The 15,813-nt window shown below is 33.2% G+C and overlaps 2 protein-coding genes across 3 annotated transcripts; one reads left to right on the forward strand and one right to left on the reverse strand.

The window, feature by feature from the left end:
- The first annotated feature begins 3,362 nt into the window (after window positions 1-3,362).
- LOC110096242 (probable 6-phosphogluconolactonase 4, chloroplastic) lies at window positions 3,363-13,059 on the forward strand. 2 transcript variants are annotated; one of them, XM_020822092.2, is made up of 4 exons: window positions 3,363-3,803; window positions 3,893-4,028; window positions 9,344-9,820; window positions 12,906-13,059. In XM_020822092.2, the coding sequence occupies exons 1-3, from the start codon at window positions 3,427-3,429 to the stop codon at window positions 9,812-9,814; spliced, it is 984 nt and encodes a 327-aa protein (XP_020677751.1). In that variant the 5' UTR covers window positions 3,363-3,426; the 3' UTR covers window positions 9,815-9,820; window positions 12,906-13,059. The 2 variants fall into 2 exon arrangements, with proteins under 2 accessions (XP_020677751.1, XP_020677750.1); XM_020822091.2 differs by lacking the exon at window positions 12,906-13,059 and having other exon boundaries at window positions 3,364-3,803; window positions 9,344-10,052.
- LOC110096243 lies at window positions 11,772-12,852 on the reverse strand. Its single transcript, XM_020822093.2, has one exon. It carries the CDS (start codon window positions 12,751-12,753, stop codon window positions 12,304-12,306), a length of 450 nt encoding a protein of 149 aa, XP_020677752.1. The 5' UTR covers window positions 12,754-12,852; the 3' UTR covers window positions 11,772-12,303.
- Window positions 13,060-15,813: the final 2,754 nt, after the last annotated feature.

A 15,813-nucleotide genomic window follows, 5' to 3' on the forward strand; every position in this document is an offset into this window, starting at 1 on the left:
TATTTTTTTAATAAAAAACTAATTACATCAAATTTATTGGCGAAAATAATTGTCATTTTCAAATGGCATTTTCTTATAATTCTTTTAATAAAGAATCTATGTTAGTGGATTTTAGGCCATAATAGTTTTTATTTTTTTTAAAATATAGTTGCAAAAACATAAAACTAAAATAAACAGCCAATTTAATACGTAGATAAAAACTTTTAAAATTATTATTTGTTAAATTAATTCATAGTTCATACACATATTTTTATATTTTTAAATAGATTTTTTTATATTTAATATTTGAGGGAGCTACTTAAATCTTAGCTAGTCATAAAATTGACACTCATGCTATATAGTGTTTATTTGATTATGTCACTATGAAATTGTTAGAAACTTGACAAAAGACAAAATATATGTTAAGACTTGTTATAAACTTTAATATTTATGTAAGAATTTGAAATTTTGAATTATTGAGGTCAACTTTAGAGTCAAAAAAGTTTTCAAAATATATGTGATTTTAGTAAGTATAGATCTAGTGAGAGAATTATGACTGGACGATCAAGATATTAAAAAAGCACATATATTATAACAAAACAACAGATATTGTAACAGCCTAATATTTTGAAAATTGATATATCATTAAAAAAATCTTGTTCAAGCACAAATATAGAGGCAATTTTAATTTGAAATGTTTCAAAATTAAATTCGAAGCTGTTTGAACTCCAATTTTAGCAAACTTATAGTCGAATTGAGCATCTCGAACATATGAACACAACGACACCAAATTTTGGTCCATTCTGAGCATAAACCGTCGTCAAACTTTCGTCCGTCCACCGACCGTCGTTAGACTTCCGCCCGACCATCGTCCAACTTATGCCTGACCGCCTAATTGTCACCAAACTTCCGCTCGGCAACCATCAAACTTATGTCAGACTGTTGTTGTGTCATAACCCAACCCGATAAAGACAAGTCATGTCATGTTGAGCTGTTACAAAGTCAACTAAAACATTCAAATACTAAAAATAAATTAACTCATAAATTATTATTTTTTTTTTAATCAAAATGTATCTACACTATAGTATATAATTGTTCAAAAATTAAAAGAGAAATATCCATAAACTCATATCTGATCATAAACTACTAGTTAATAATCTCATTCTCTTTCTTAGATTCTGAAAATCAGTAGCAAAATCACATTGAGCTATAATAGCTCAACAGACCACACAACTCGGGTTTGATCAAAACCCGACCCACCGACTTGTTTTGACACCCCTAGTCTTTTGTACTCATGAGTGGAAATATGAGTGTTATATTTGTATGATTTATGAATATTGCATACATTGGTGGATCCCCATATTAGTGAGGGGGGGGGGGGGGGGGGGAAGGGGGGGGGGGGGGGGGGGGGGGGGGGGGGCAAATGGCCACCCTAAAAAAAAAATTAATTTTAGAGGGTGTTTTTCGAAATATTTTGAGTATTTTGGATATTTTGCCCCCTCTCAAAAAATTTGTTTGCCCTAATTTTATTAATCCTAATCATTTTTGTCCATCTCCTACGAAAATTTTTTTTCCCACCCTAAAAAAAAAAGCTGGACCCACCCCTGATTGCATATAATTTTTAGAGTATGAATATATATGTATATTGATGTTTTGATAAATTGATTCATTTACATTAATATTTAATTATTGAAAGAAAATAAATAGCTCTCATTGCCATTATTAAAAGATAAAATATATAATTTTTTTAAAATTAGATTTTGGAGAATGTTAGTTATTGAAAATAAAATGCATTTTACACTACTAAAGCGATTATAGTGTTCCTATTTTATTCTACAAAATCGCCCTAATGACTATTAGAATAATTTCTCACTCGGCGTCCCATAGTTCACCAAAATCATAGTTTTAATAATTATACCATATTATTATATATTGTATATAATAGTATTCTTAGGCTTTAACTAAACTAAATCACTATTTTAAATGTAAATACATAATTCTAAATTGATTAAAAATACAACTTTTTAAAATCATTAACGAAAAGTCTCGAATAAATACTCAAAATGATCAAAATAATCGTATCGACGACATATCAAAAGTTACACCAATAAAATTGACTAGAATCCAAGAAAATCACATTTTTGTAAAAACCAAGTTATAATTTCGATTAGAATAATTCCCAAAACTTCGAGTTATTGAAAGCTAAGATAGGCAAAGCATAACCTATCCCGACCCGAGCAACTTTCTAAACTAGGCTGTTAGACGAAAATAACCCTTAGCCATCTGAAACGGACATTGTCTCGATAGAAAACGCTCATACAGTTTAAGAGAAATGAAATGAATGGAATAGCATATTAGAGTATTTTTATTATTAAAATTTAGCTTAGCATCGCGACGCCTGTCACGACACTGCTTCAAAAAGTTCACAATACAACCTCAAGGGTCGCTGTACTAAATTAATTATAAAATTCTAGAGAGAGCTTGGCACCAAGACGGCTCCAACCCTAATGTGGCGACGCCCCAAGGCGTACAATTTATAGATTTCCAAACCTATAAACAAACCCCTAAGATCCACAACAGATCACCTATAGATTCACATGCACATAAAACACTTTCAAATACATGTAGAAGGGGTTCAAAAGCAATAGTTTAGTGGGTTTTCTCAAGTCCGATCGGATCATAACATGCAGAAATGTATACTGATACTGGAGGTGCCACATTGGTGGACTTGTAATGCTTTTATGATGCAAAATGTTGGCAACTAAAAGAGAAGCATAAAATTAAGATAAGTGTTGTAGAGAGTATGCTCAATCGGACGAGTAGCTTCACTCTTACCGGCATAATGCAAAATGAGCATATGCATGAAAAATGTTGGAGTTGCTCTAGTGGAAGATAAGATTAGAGTGATTCACCTTAGATGGTTTGGTCACATAAACCGTCGGCCTTCCTATGACTCGATTAAGAGAATAAATATATTCTATTTGAGCTATGTTAAAAAAGGCATATATAAATATAAAAATAACTTGATTAGAAAGTATTAGAAATAATATTATTTTAATATATTAAAAGAAAATTGATTCTTAAGAAGATAATAATAGAAAAAAAATTCATGCAGCTGATCTTATGTAATGAGATAAATATTTGATATTGTTATTTGTATGTAATGATGAAAAATAATAATTAAGTGTGAAGATTGCTCTGAAACTTATAACATATTAGATGAAAAAATTCTTTGAAATTTTTTAATAGGCTGAATTTGAGTGCTCATTTTATTAAAAAAAGAATGTGACCATTGCATTGCAAGTGTGATCAATTAATATACAGATTTTAAGTCGACTGAAGAGCAAGCAAATGCTCTGCCACTCACCGTCCATCTCGATCTCAACGGTTATAAATTGCCAGCGGATCTAAACTCCAAACCCATCGACCATTTACACCAACTATAACATGGCGCACTCGCTCTCTTTCTCTCTCATCTCCTCCTTCCTTCGTCCATTTCCCACGCTGACCTCCGAGCTTCCGGCGAACTTCCGGTCGTTCTTTTCCGTCAATCCATCCTTCAGTCGGGAGAAGATCACCCTAAAATCCGCCGCATTCAGTTCTGTTCAGTCTTGCCGGCTATCAACAAGCGCCTTGATGGCTTCTGGGACAACACCTCCGGGAGTGTTGACGAAGGGGGATTCGGAGCTTCTAGTGTTTGATAACGAGGAGGAGCTGTCCAATTCTCTGGCCAAATACACGGCCGATCTGTCGAAGAAGTTCTGCCTGGAGAAGGGAGCTTTCACCGTCGTACTGTCCGGCGGCTCTCTCGTTAAATCACTCAGGTTCTTGTGGGTATATATTCATGGATATTTTTATTAAAAATCCTTTTTTCTGGTCTTTTTCGCATTTGTTGACGCCCATGGATTTACAGGAAGTTGGTTGAGACTCCCTATGGGGATTCCATTGATTGGGGGAAGTGGCACATTTTTTGGGTTGATGAGAGGGTTGTACCTAAAGATCACCCTGACAGCAATTACAAACTTGTCTTCGATGGTTTTCTTTCCAAGGTACTTGACAAATTCTTTTATTTCCTCTCTGTTATTATTGCTTCGTTTTGGCTCATTGAACCCTAGCTCAAATTGCTAGTTTGTGAAGATCTCTACTTCTGGCCGTTGGGTGCTACCTTTTTAGTTACTGTAGATGGTATTATTTCCCTCATGTATAATGCTTCCAAGTTGCAACTGTAAATGCTTGGATTTTTTTAGAGGAGCGTAGTGTTAATTTAAATTAGGAATAGGTGCAAAATATTTAAAATATTTAAAAAGAAGCAAACTAGCTGAATCATTTGGTGCATTCAATGCTGCCAGTTAAATTAAAGTCTGAAAATACCGTAACAATGTGTCAAATAGTTTGGCACTATTTGGTGTGCCAAACTGTTTGGCTTATTCTAAATACGTCAAACAGTTTGGTGCATTCAATGGAATGCGCCATTCTTTTTAGTTAGTTTTATTCTTTTTAAAAAAATTTATACTTTGTTCATATTCCTAATTTAAATTATACACCATGAGCTATTTATAATATTACGTAAATGCTTTTAGCTGTATTTGGAACTGCAGCTAAGATAAAAATTCCAGAAAACCCCCATTATCTGTATTTCTGCTTGCAGTGTCAAATTGCAGCAAATGTATTAAAACTGCAGAGTTTTGTTTGCAAGTCATAGCGTAGTTATGGAAAGTGCTGCAAACTTGTTTCTCAAAACTGGCAGTGTAATGTAATTCTAATAACTAAGGGTTTGTTTGGTCAGTTTACATCTACTTTGTAATGATGTATTGATGTGGCATTAACGATTTTCAATTATTTAATTTGGTGTCATTTTTAATAACAAATTTAACAGTGGCATATAAGTTCTATTTGATATATGGATGCCAGCCAAATCCATGAGATTTATATTTCAGGCAATCTAATGACGACAACAACAACAACAACATCAAGCCTTTATCCCACTACGTGGGATCGGCTACATGAATCCTTTTTCTCCATTGTGTCTTATTAAAAGTCAATCTAATGACTATGAAATGATAAATAAATAATAATAATAATAATAAAAAAACATTGAAGGCCATTTATCATGGTAAATAACAATGTATTCTGTAAGCATTATAACATTGAACCCAATGCACTGGATTTAATAGATAATAATGTTCAGTGAACAACATTTTTATTTGGATAGCAACAACAACAACATCAAGCCTTTGTCCCACTACGTGGGGGCGGCTACATGAATCCTTTTTCGCCATTGTGTCAGGTTAAAAGTTAAATTCTCATTTAAACCTAATAAAGAAAGATCATCTCTAATATTTTATAACCAAGTCTTTTTAGGTCTACCTCTACTTTTCTTAACATAAGTCAAATCTAATACCTCAACTTTCCTAACCGGGTCATCGGAAGGCCTCCGTTTAATGTGACCAAACCATCTAAGGCGACTCTCTCTAATCTTATCTTCCATTGGAGCTACTCCACTTTTCACGTATATGCTCATTTCGTATCCTATCTCTAAGGGTCAAGCTACTCATCCACCTAAGCATCCTCATCTTTGCAACACTATTTTAGTCTCTTCGGAGACATCCGATAAAATTGGAACAATTTTATCTAGATAGCATTGCTATTTAAATAATACTGAGCCAAAACCCCCTTAAATACTTTCTTAGAGAATTTTTTATTGGTATTTTAGTGTTTGTTTTGCATTTGTTGCTCGCAAAAGTAAATTATTCTTGAATTGTGCCTCTTAAAGCTTAATTTGACTCAAATTAATTTGATTTCAAGTTAATTTCAAACTCTACTTCAAACTACTTCTAGTTTGCTTTGACCCACTCAAATATAGTTCGAGTTGACTTGAAAATGAAATCTAACTCAAAATAAGTGTATATATATATAAATATAATTTATATTGTATATAATATAATATATGCATCATGTATTATACACACACATGTTTGATTTAAATATAAAATTCTATTCAACTTGAAGTATAATCTTTTGGAGTTGAGTTGACTCGAAATGATTTTGATATTGAGTTGAGCATTTAATTTTAATTTTGAGTTTGAGCAAGCCTAATTCGCTTAAAATTAATTTGACATCACTCGCAATATCATTGTTAATTCGTTGGAGTGAATTAATTGATATGTTATGCAAATCTCTCATGGCATCATGATGCTTGGTGGCCCGAGATTGAGAGGGATGACTGTTGACAAATCATCCTCTTTAATCCAAGATGTTAAGGGGTGTATGTTTTTAAGGACCTCCTCATGCCTCTACCCATACCCTCTACTTAGCTCCTCCTTAGGAATAGGCTCTAGGGAAAGCATTCTCTTCTCAATCCAGAATCCTCGCCTCTTAATCTTCCTTTTGCCTTATCAGATTAGGATTTTTCCCACTTCCTTAGTTGCCAGTGGCTTCCCTTACCTCCGATGACATCGTTTTGGGTTGGCCCTCGAGCAACTTCTTCAACATCTCCTCCAAGATTGAAAATTTTATATCAATCTTCTCGTAGAGGCTGAAATTTTACTTTTAAAATCTGAAAGTTTAATTTGGATATCGAAAATTTCAAATTTCAATTGTCCGATATCACCTTTCAATTTCTACATTTATTCCTGTCATAGATACCCGAATTTAGGCACCACTAGCAAAAAGCAACTACTTTGATATGAATTTGGCCTCCAAACAACAAAAAAACAAGAAGATCAGAGAGGGAAAATAGCCGAAATCAACAAGAAAGAGCTCAATTTCAGCCCAAGAAACTACTATGATACCAATTTGATATGCCTTGTAAACAAAAATAGCACACAACAAATAGGAAAACTGCAGTAAAACCAAAGAGGTGGCTGATTTTTTATAATACTTCAATAAGAAACAACAAGATACATGTGATCTACAATTCGAGAGGTAGATCGTCTCTTCTAATCAACCTAGATGCCACTAGGAAGCTCTTATAGAAAAGAACTCCAACAAAACCAAAACTCATTAATAACATGCTCCTAAAACCTTAGACAACTCTGATATCCCTATAACACAATAATATAAATAGAACATTACTAAACAATCTAAATCTAATTTAGGAAACATTCCTAAACAATTAAACATAATTTAAAAAATCTTCCTAAACAATTAAACATGACATAGAAAACCTTCCTAAATAATTAAACAGTTTCTCCTTGATTTTTCCTCCTCACATAATGAATAATAGCTTCCTTGTGTCCCATAAGGTGGGCCCCCCCATGACGTATCAACTTCCCATCTATCTTTTCATGAACGACTGAAAATTGATTTTAAAATTTAGAAATCTCTCCACAAAATCTGATCTTAATTGTCCCATCTCTCCTTCCAATACTTCCATTTTTCTCCCATCCATAGCTACCACGAATCGATGCGCTTTGATACCAATTTGATAGGAAATACTTGTAGGAAATAGAAAAAAATCCTTTGTTGAAATCTGAATTCAGCAACTAGCAAAACGGCTTTTTTGAGAAGAAAGTAAATGCATATCAATAGGTATACTCTTTATTTGATAGTAGATAAAAGAAAGCAAGCAAGATATAATGGATCTTCGATTTGAGAGGAAGATCCATTATATCTTGCTTGGTTTCTTTCATCTACTATCAAATAAAGAGTTTCCCTATTGCTATCCACCTGCTTTCTTCTCAAAAGCTATTTCATGGCTCTCCCAATCCCTATCCGGCGGCTAGAGACCAAAACCTAAGAGAAATCTGAAATTTCAGCAAAATCCCCAAAATTGCTAACCCTAGCCACCAATTCCTATATATGCATACAATTAATTAAGCAAAATACCCAAACAGCCCTTCTAATTTAAATTTCCCTCCTAATTTCTCCTTAATTTCCTCTCTTAATTGCTATTACATGTTGCTAGGCCCCACAGGGACGGAGGTGTGGTTTGTTTGGGTGGAAGCCTTTCTCCTGGAGTAATAGCAGGCCGGTCCCTGCTGGACTAGCTAGACCGTTCCCTCTTGGACTAGTCTAACAAAACCCCACTGTCTTTCCACTCTAATTTTATAAACCCAAAGAAGGTGCTCTCAGATTTTGTCTCCCCTAAAGTTGTGGTCGACCAGCCTCCAAGCTACAACCCTCCAAGTGCCAACAATTTGAAGCTTTAATTGATGCCATACCAAGGCCACATCAAATTGGTATTAGAGCCAAGGCTGAGAATTTGACAATTCACGGCAAGGAACAATGATGATGTTAGACCGGTCCACTGGACCGGTCCAGCCGGTCCAGGCGGTGGCTGCTGTTGGCTGCTGTGGACAGCAGTTTACTGCTGAAATTTTACTGATTTTGGTGAGAAACACTTGGAAATCCAAGTGTTTCCTATCAGATGATTGGATATGGAAATCAAGCGGCCACCTTGCTTCCCGTACATTTCAAATTAAAATTGACCAAAATTGTTCTTGGTTCATTTTAAACTTGCCCTTTAATGAGATGAAACATTCTATTTTCCATGTCGTGTTGGATAATGTATGTCAGGTTGCAGTTATTAGAATTATTCCAAATAAATAACTTATGAAACCGGTCAAATCTTTAAAATTATATCTTTCAACACCATAATTGGTTCTATGTAATGGACAAACAAAGTTCTTCTTTGGAGATAATCCAAATAATTAGCTTTGGTAATTACATATACCTTGCCTTTCGTTGTTAACTTGTTATGCTTAAAAAATATAAGAAATATTTAATTACATTAACTCTATTTCTTGTGATGCAAATCAAGGACGTTTTGAGTATTATATTTTCTTTTCTATATATAATTTGCTATGATTATAGATTTATAGTTATAGTTTTGTCATGCCTATAATGATGCCTATCAGAACAAATTGTGTTATTTGGTGTGCATAATCTCTCCCCCCTCCACTTGTCTGGTTTATTTCCCAATGTTGTCTTGTGTTATTGTTTTGTAATGCCTATAATGTCTTTTTTGTTGGTTTGAATCTTTGCTTTGCCTAGTTCTAGTTCTGTGCCACTGCCTTTATTCCAGTGCTTTTAAGACTATTGTTATACCAGACTAATATGTTAATTATTGGCATCATTTTCTTTAGTGTTTGATTGTCCCGAAAAAATATATAAATGTACTGTACTTTTTTTAGAAAAAAATATTTCTTCCTCAAAGTCCCAAAAATACATTTTTTTAAAATAATACGCGCATGAAATATCAAATGACTTAAAAATTTGACATTCTCAAAAACAGTTTTACAAGTCGAGCTGATTTATGTGCAATGGTTAATATTTCTTGCAATGATTCTCTTTTAGCCTGAGAAAATTTTGTTATTTTGATTAGATATTTGAGAACATATTTTTAATGCTTTATGAATGTTAGGTTCAAATCCCCGCCGGCCAGGTATATGCCATCAATGATTCCCTATCAGCAGCAGGTGCTGCAGATGACTATGAAAGTTGTCTAAAACACCTAGTTAACGAAGGAGTACTGCTGCTATCACCGGCAACAGGGTTTCCAAAGTTTGATCTTATGTTATTGGGAATGGGTCCTGATGGTCATATAGCTTCCCTTTTCCCTGGACACATTCTTCTCACTGAAAATGAGCGTTGGGTTACTTTCATTAATAACTCCCCAAAGCCTCCACCTGAGAGAATAACTTTCACTTTTCCTGTTATCAATTCTTCTGCTTATGTTGCACTTGTTGCTACTGGAGCAGGTAAAGCTGATGTTGTGCATCAGGCTTTTGGCAGCAAAAACTCTTCTTCTGTCTTGCTACCTGTTCAAATGGTTAAGCTAGATAATGGGATACTAACCTGGTTCGCTGATAAAGCCGCGGCTTCGAAACTGTAAGATAAGGTAAGCCATTTAAGGTCGTTTTATTATGCTAATGTTAGCCTTGAGTTTGTGAATTCAATAATTCATGTGGTAGTCTGTGTTCTCAGCATAAACTGATTCTATCTATGCTAGTATGTTGAATATTATTAATGTGGCGGTGCAGTGTAACTTTTTGACGGATTACCTATTTTGGATACTTGTAGTATCTTGAGATTTTACCGTTATATCGTGCTTCTTATATGTAGATGTAGTATACATATGATACTTACAATGAGGACCTATTCTTGGGGACTGCTACTCATAATCAATCCTTTTGTATTACTGCTTGTGTTAATCACTTGGGGTTAAATAAAATAGTAGTTGATCATGGTGTCCAGTAATTGGAAATCGTAATGAATGTAAAGAATCTTTCTCAGTTTAAGATATACATAAAAAGGCTGTGTTCTCATGAACAGGGTGAGAAGGCGTTCCGTTTTTGATTGATAATCTCATAGCTGAAATTATGTTTCATATTATTCACTTAGATTCTTTTTTAGCGCCCTTTCAAGTAATAATCTCTTTAGGGCATCTCCAACCGAACGCCAAGTATGCTTATGGCGTCGTTTGGTCACTCCAGCCGAACGCCAAATCTTCCTCTATCTGCTTGCGGGTGAACAGTACAACATTGGTGTTGCACTGTTCACCCACACGATTTTTCTGTCTCAACCGAATTTGGCGAAGAAACGCGTGAAAGAGTAGAAACACGGTTACCTTCGTAGAATCGTGCAAAATGGAGTTTGATTGGAGATTGAATCATGACATTTTTGAGTTTCACTGCATTTTGAAGTGAAAAATGAGATTTTCGGTTGGAGAAGGCCTTAGTCAATAGTATAGAAATGACATGCATACCGGGATTAGCACATAGGGGTGCTTGTAAAGAATATAGATAAATCATTCCATTTAGCTTTGAGGCTGGTATTCTTAAATCACATGCTAAATGATAGTAGCTAAAATGGTAAGTTCAATTATCGAGGCGAGGGAGATGCTATCACGGTGGACATCTATCATGAGCCAAACTTGTATTGCAAAAAACTCATATAAGGCTTGAAATGGAATTTATTTTCAAACATGAATGATGTATAATGTATTTGAAACATTTGATGATGACATTCGTTCAAATACCAACACAGATACTTTTCCTTTCTACAATGCAAGAAGGAAATGGTTATGATTGTGAGAGTGATTTTCCTTTTCTGAAGATTTTGATCTTTCCAGACTACCTCATAAGGGTACCTCCGCAAAAGGAGCATGTAGTCTTACTAGGAAAAATAGATTTTATCATCTCTAGGAGTTTGTTTGGGATAGCTTTGTCCTAGCTTTATTTTACGAATCACTGTCAAAATTTTGTTTTTAAAAAATTTTTGTGATTAAAAATTTTTCTCAGTCAGATTTATTAGAATGTGATAATTATATAAAAATTTGTCCTGATTTATTGTAAGGAAAAATCTATTATACCACAACAACTTTCAAAAGTTAAGTTTTTCCACAGTTTAACCACTAAACGTAAAAGTAGTTTCAACTATGTCAACCCAAATGAAATGGAATTGAGGAAGGATGGTTTGGGATAAGACTGCTCATAATGCCATAAATACACACACAAACACTATTTTTCGAGTCAGCGAAACGATGAATATCCCTCAAAAGGACTAATTATTCTGTGCAGACACCGGACGGAGAGAATCGTCAGGATTTACTGTCCTTTTGATGGCAAATATTTAATATTTACTAAATAATTGAATATTTGTTGCGCTTATGCTGCGCTTTTGTAATATGATAGCAAAATGAAAGTAAAAAACATTCATAATTGAATATTTACTGCCATTTTGTAAAAGCGCAGCAAAAGTGCAGTAAATCCGGACGGTTCTCTCCATTCGGTGTCCGCACATAATAATCTTTTCAAAAGAAGGTGGCTTCCCTTTGATGTACTTTTACTGCTTCAGATATATTTCATATCTGACTTTGATTGTCACAAGTAAATTGGAAGATACAAAAAAACAACATATATCATTTACTAAAGTAATAGTTGTATGCAGAGATAGTGCAAATTTAAACCTTGAAACTTTAAGTCTTAAAATATGCCGCGTGTAATTACTAGAAATGAACAACCTATAATGCGTGCACAAAATATTTAACAAGAGCAGTGAAAATGGGAGAAATTTTAGTTCAGGATATTCTGATTTAAATTTGATTAGAATTATTTGTTTGGCCATTAATTTTGTTTTGTGATAAATGCAATATATGATTGATTTACACTTATCTCAAATCAAATTCATTAATCAAGGAAACACGCCCCAATAAAATCTGAATCAGAATATGCTGACCCAATTTTTTTCCTTAAATAGACCTTAAATTTAGAAAATGAAAGAGACTGACTGATCTGATACTTGAAATAAAGGATATAGTCATCCTGTAATTCTAACACCACCTCTTCTTATTGAGAAGAAAAACATATAGAAATCTTCCCACTACTTTCCTTCTTTCTTTTCCTCCTCCTCAAACGCAGAAGCTGGAAATGACCTTCCCAGTCCCACAGTAGTCTTAAAATAGATTCTCTTTCCATCATCAAGGCTACTCATCTCAACAATAGGCACCCAAATCAACATCTGCTTACTCTTCACACCAGTCATTCTCTTCATCTTCCCTTTCTCAATATAAGCTGTCACTTCCTGAGCATAGCTTACCTTAGTATTAGTCCCCTTAAAGAAATGCTCATAAGGGGCCTTCTGCTTCATCCACACAAACCCAGTTGCTCGAACCCGGCCGCACTCTTCCAGGTCTTGGAGAGGCATTACTCCCTTAGGGAAGCCAAGCTCCTCCAGTAAATCCATGGAGTTTTGATAGCATGCCTCGCCTCCGCGAATGATTTCTGCTCCTTCTCTCTCTTGGAGTTTTGTTGTTTCTGCAACTGTGCCCATCTTCTTATTCCAGATTTGATTTTGGTGTGATTTGCTCTGTGGTTTTTATGAAGAAGGGAAGGGAGGGGTTGTTGCCTGGGAGATCAACTAACTTCTGTATGGATAGGTGCTCTGAGAGCAACCATTGATATAAATAATATGGTTTGGTGCAGATTTGCTGAAAAGAGTGGTACAGAAGCGTTGGGAGTTGGTGAGTCAATTCAAACTCTTTGGGCCAAAATGGAGAAGTAGTTCAACAATTCACAGTTTATTTATTATCTATTTTAATTTAATTATCTTTAAATTATAATTATATGATGTTTTTCTTTACTTTTACTTAAGTTTTTTTATTTTTTTATGTTTATATTCTATTTCATATATATTCTATATATTTGTTGTGTAGGTCTACTTATGGTTAATTTTGTGTAATTTATTTTTTTCATGGCAAAAAAAAAAGGTGAAAAATGAGATTTTATTATTCTTTTATAAAAGCGTAGGGTTGACTTCATGTTGTATATTAAAAATTATGATTGTAATACTTCACAATTAAAATCATAGTAAAATATACAATGATGATTAATTGATTATGTAAGGACATCTTTATACAAATTGTGATCAGATTAGGGAAGTTTATAGTAATATAGTTATATTATAGATGCTATTATATTTAATTATATCTAAGTTTTTTGTCACAACATATTATTATATCGAATTATGGAGGTCAACTTTAGAGTTTAAAAGTTTTCGCTTGAGTAGATCTAAAACTGAATATATGGAGTGTAATTTTAGTATCAATAGACCTAGTAAGGAGATTTTGACTTTGGGCGATCAAGTCATTAATAAGAGTACATGTTTTAGATATCTTGGATCTATTATACAGAGTGATGGTGAAATAGATGGGAATATTATTAACAGAATTCATATTGGATGGTTGAAGTGGAGGAATGCATCGGGCTTGTTGTGCGATAGAAAAGGCCCCCTCAAACTTAAGGGAAAATTCTATGAAGTCAACCCTATTGTGTAAGGATATCTTAATACAAATTGTGATCAGATTTGGGAAGTTTTTAGTAATATAGTTATATTATAGATGCTATTATATTTAATTGTATCTAAGTTTTTGTCACAACATGTTATTATATGACATTGTTATTATTTCAATTTAATACAATATTTTTTGTTAAAATTTTGGCCTATGTTGTGTATATCTAATTAGGTTATAATTATTGTGTTTGTATTATGCTACAGTTGTTTAATAAATGTGAATTTTGTTTGAATATTGAATGACTTATATTTGAACTTGCCATCCAACTATCTTAAGCTTCGTTTGGGACTATTTTTTTGCTGCTTCTTAAACCAGTTTTCAAGAACAAAATTAAAATTTTTATACTAAAAAGTTGCTTTAAAAACAGCTTAGCTTGGTCTGTTAGTTGGGAGCTTAGGCTACAAACTAAGAGGTCTTGGTTCGAGTCTTGTCTTAATTACAGTAACTTTTGTGTGTGAGTCTGCCTTAGACTTCGCTTGGGACGATTTTCTTACTGCTTCTTAAAACAGTTTTTTAGTATAAAACTTTTAATTTTTGTACTAAAAAGTTACTTTAAGCAGCAGTAAAAAAACAGTCCCAAACGAAGTCTTAGTCCAATGTTATTCGAACATGTTTGATAATCGAAGTTTTTTTGAATGAGAACTATTGATGTTTGATTATGATTCAAAGAATGTGACTATGGATTGAATTTTATTCGAATGTTATTTACTTATTTATATCATTTTAAAGCTCTTTTTCTAATTTAAAAAAAAAATCTTGAACTTAAAAGTTTTAGTATTAAAAATTTCTTTAGAAAACATTAAGAAAGTCGTCTCAAATGAAGCCTAAATTGCACGCACTTCTTGCTTAGAGCTGGAGACTATATTAATGGTGTTAACGGATTTGATCTTGCTCTCCTGTTTTTTGAACGGTTGATGTATAGGTGTTGGCCTTTACCTCAAGTTAAATATGATGGCTATATCAAAGAACTTTATATGTGAAGCTTTTGTATTTTAAAATATTAATTCATTTTTATGATATTAAATGGCTTAGTGAATGATTAATTCAATACAAACTCTTGAGTCTTCCTTATTAACATTTTTAATGGTTTTTTAGCCTCTAATCACATACTCTCATATTTTATAAATCAATTTTAAATATTTTAAAATCTAAACTTTTTTTAATTAATTAAGAGCAATAATGTCTACATAATTTTCTACCAAAAAAAAACATTTGTCATCACTAAGTGATATCATTATATATATATAAATATTTCTATATGATTTGTTTGAGATTAAGTGTTAGTTTGGGGCAACTTTCTTACTGCTTCTTATATCAGTTTTTTAGTAAAATATTAAATTTTTTGTACTATAAAGTTGCTTTAAATAGTAAGAAAGTCGTCCCAAATGAAGCTTAAAACTTCATTTGTGGTGGTTTTATTACTATTTCTTAAAACATTTTTTAGTACAAAAATTTTAATTTTTTAATTAAAAAGTCGTGTTAAGAAACAACAAGAAAGTCAATCTCAAACGAAATCTAAATGTGATATAATAATTTTTAAAATAATTATTCTTTCATTAATTAATAAGAATTACTTCTATAATAATCCAAATGATTATAATGCAAGATATAATTAAAAAAAGATAAAATCAGTAAATTAATACACTATTTTGATAATGTGCCATATAAAAAAATAATAAATTGAATTAATAAATAAATAATTTAAACATTTATTAAATAACATAATATTTTTAAAAATAATTTTTTTAACTTAAGTCACTTCAAAAATATAATCTTTAGACTAGTTTGAGTGCTATTGTTGGCTGCAAGCCGCCTATCCTCCAACGCCCATGCATTCTCATCGACGACAATGACTACTTGGTGCCTGTCAGACTAGCAATGACGCCCTCCGGCGGCCCTTGCTTGACATTGTTGGTCGCCGGTGATCGCCCTCGCATGCATGTCGTTGTTAGCCACCGGCCGGCCGATCGTCGATCGTTCGATGCAAAGGTAAAGACCAATACTGCTCAATGTCTGTCAGCTAATGATCGTCCGATGTG

Source organism: Dendrobium catenatum, unplaced genomic scaffold, assembly GCF_001605985.2.
Source record: "Dendrobium catenatum unplaced genomic scaffold, ASM160598v2 fragScaff_scaffold_156, whole genome shotgun sequence".
NCBI classification, from domain to species: Eukaryota; Viridiplantae; Streptophyta; class Magnoliopsida; order Asparagales; family Orchidaceae; genus Dendrobium; species Dendrobium catenatum.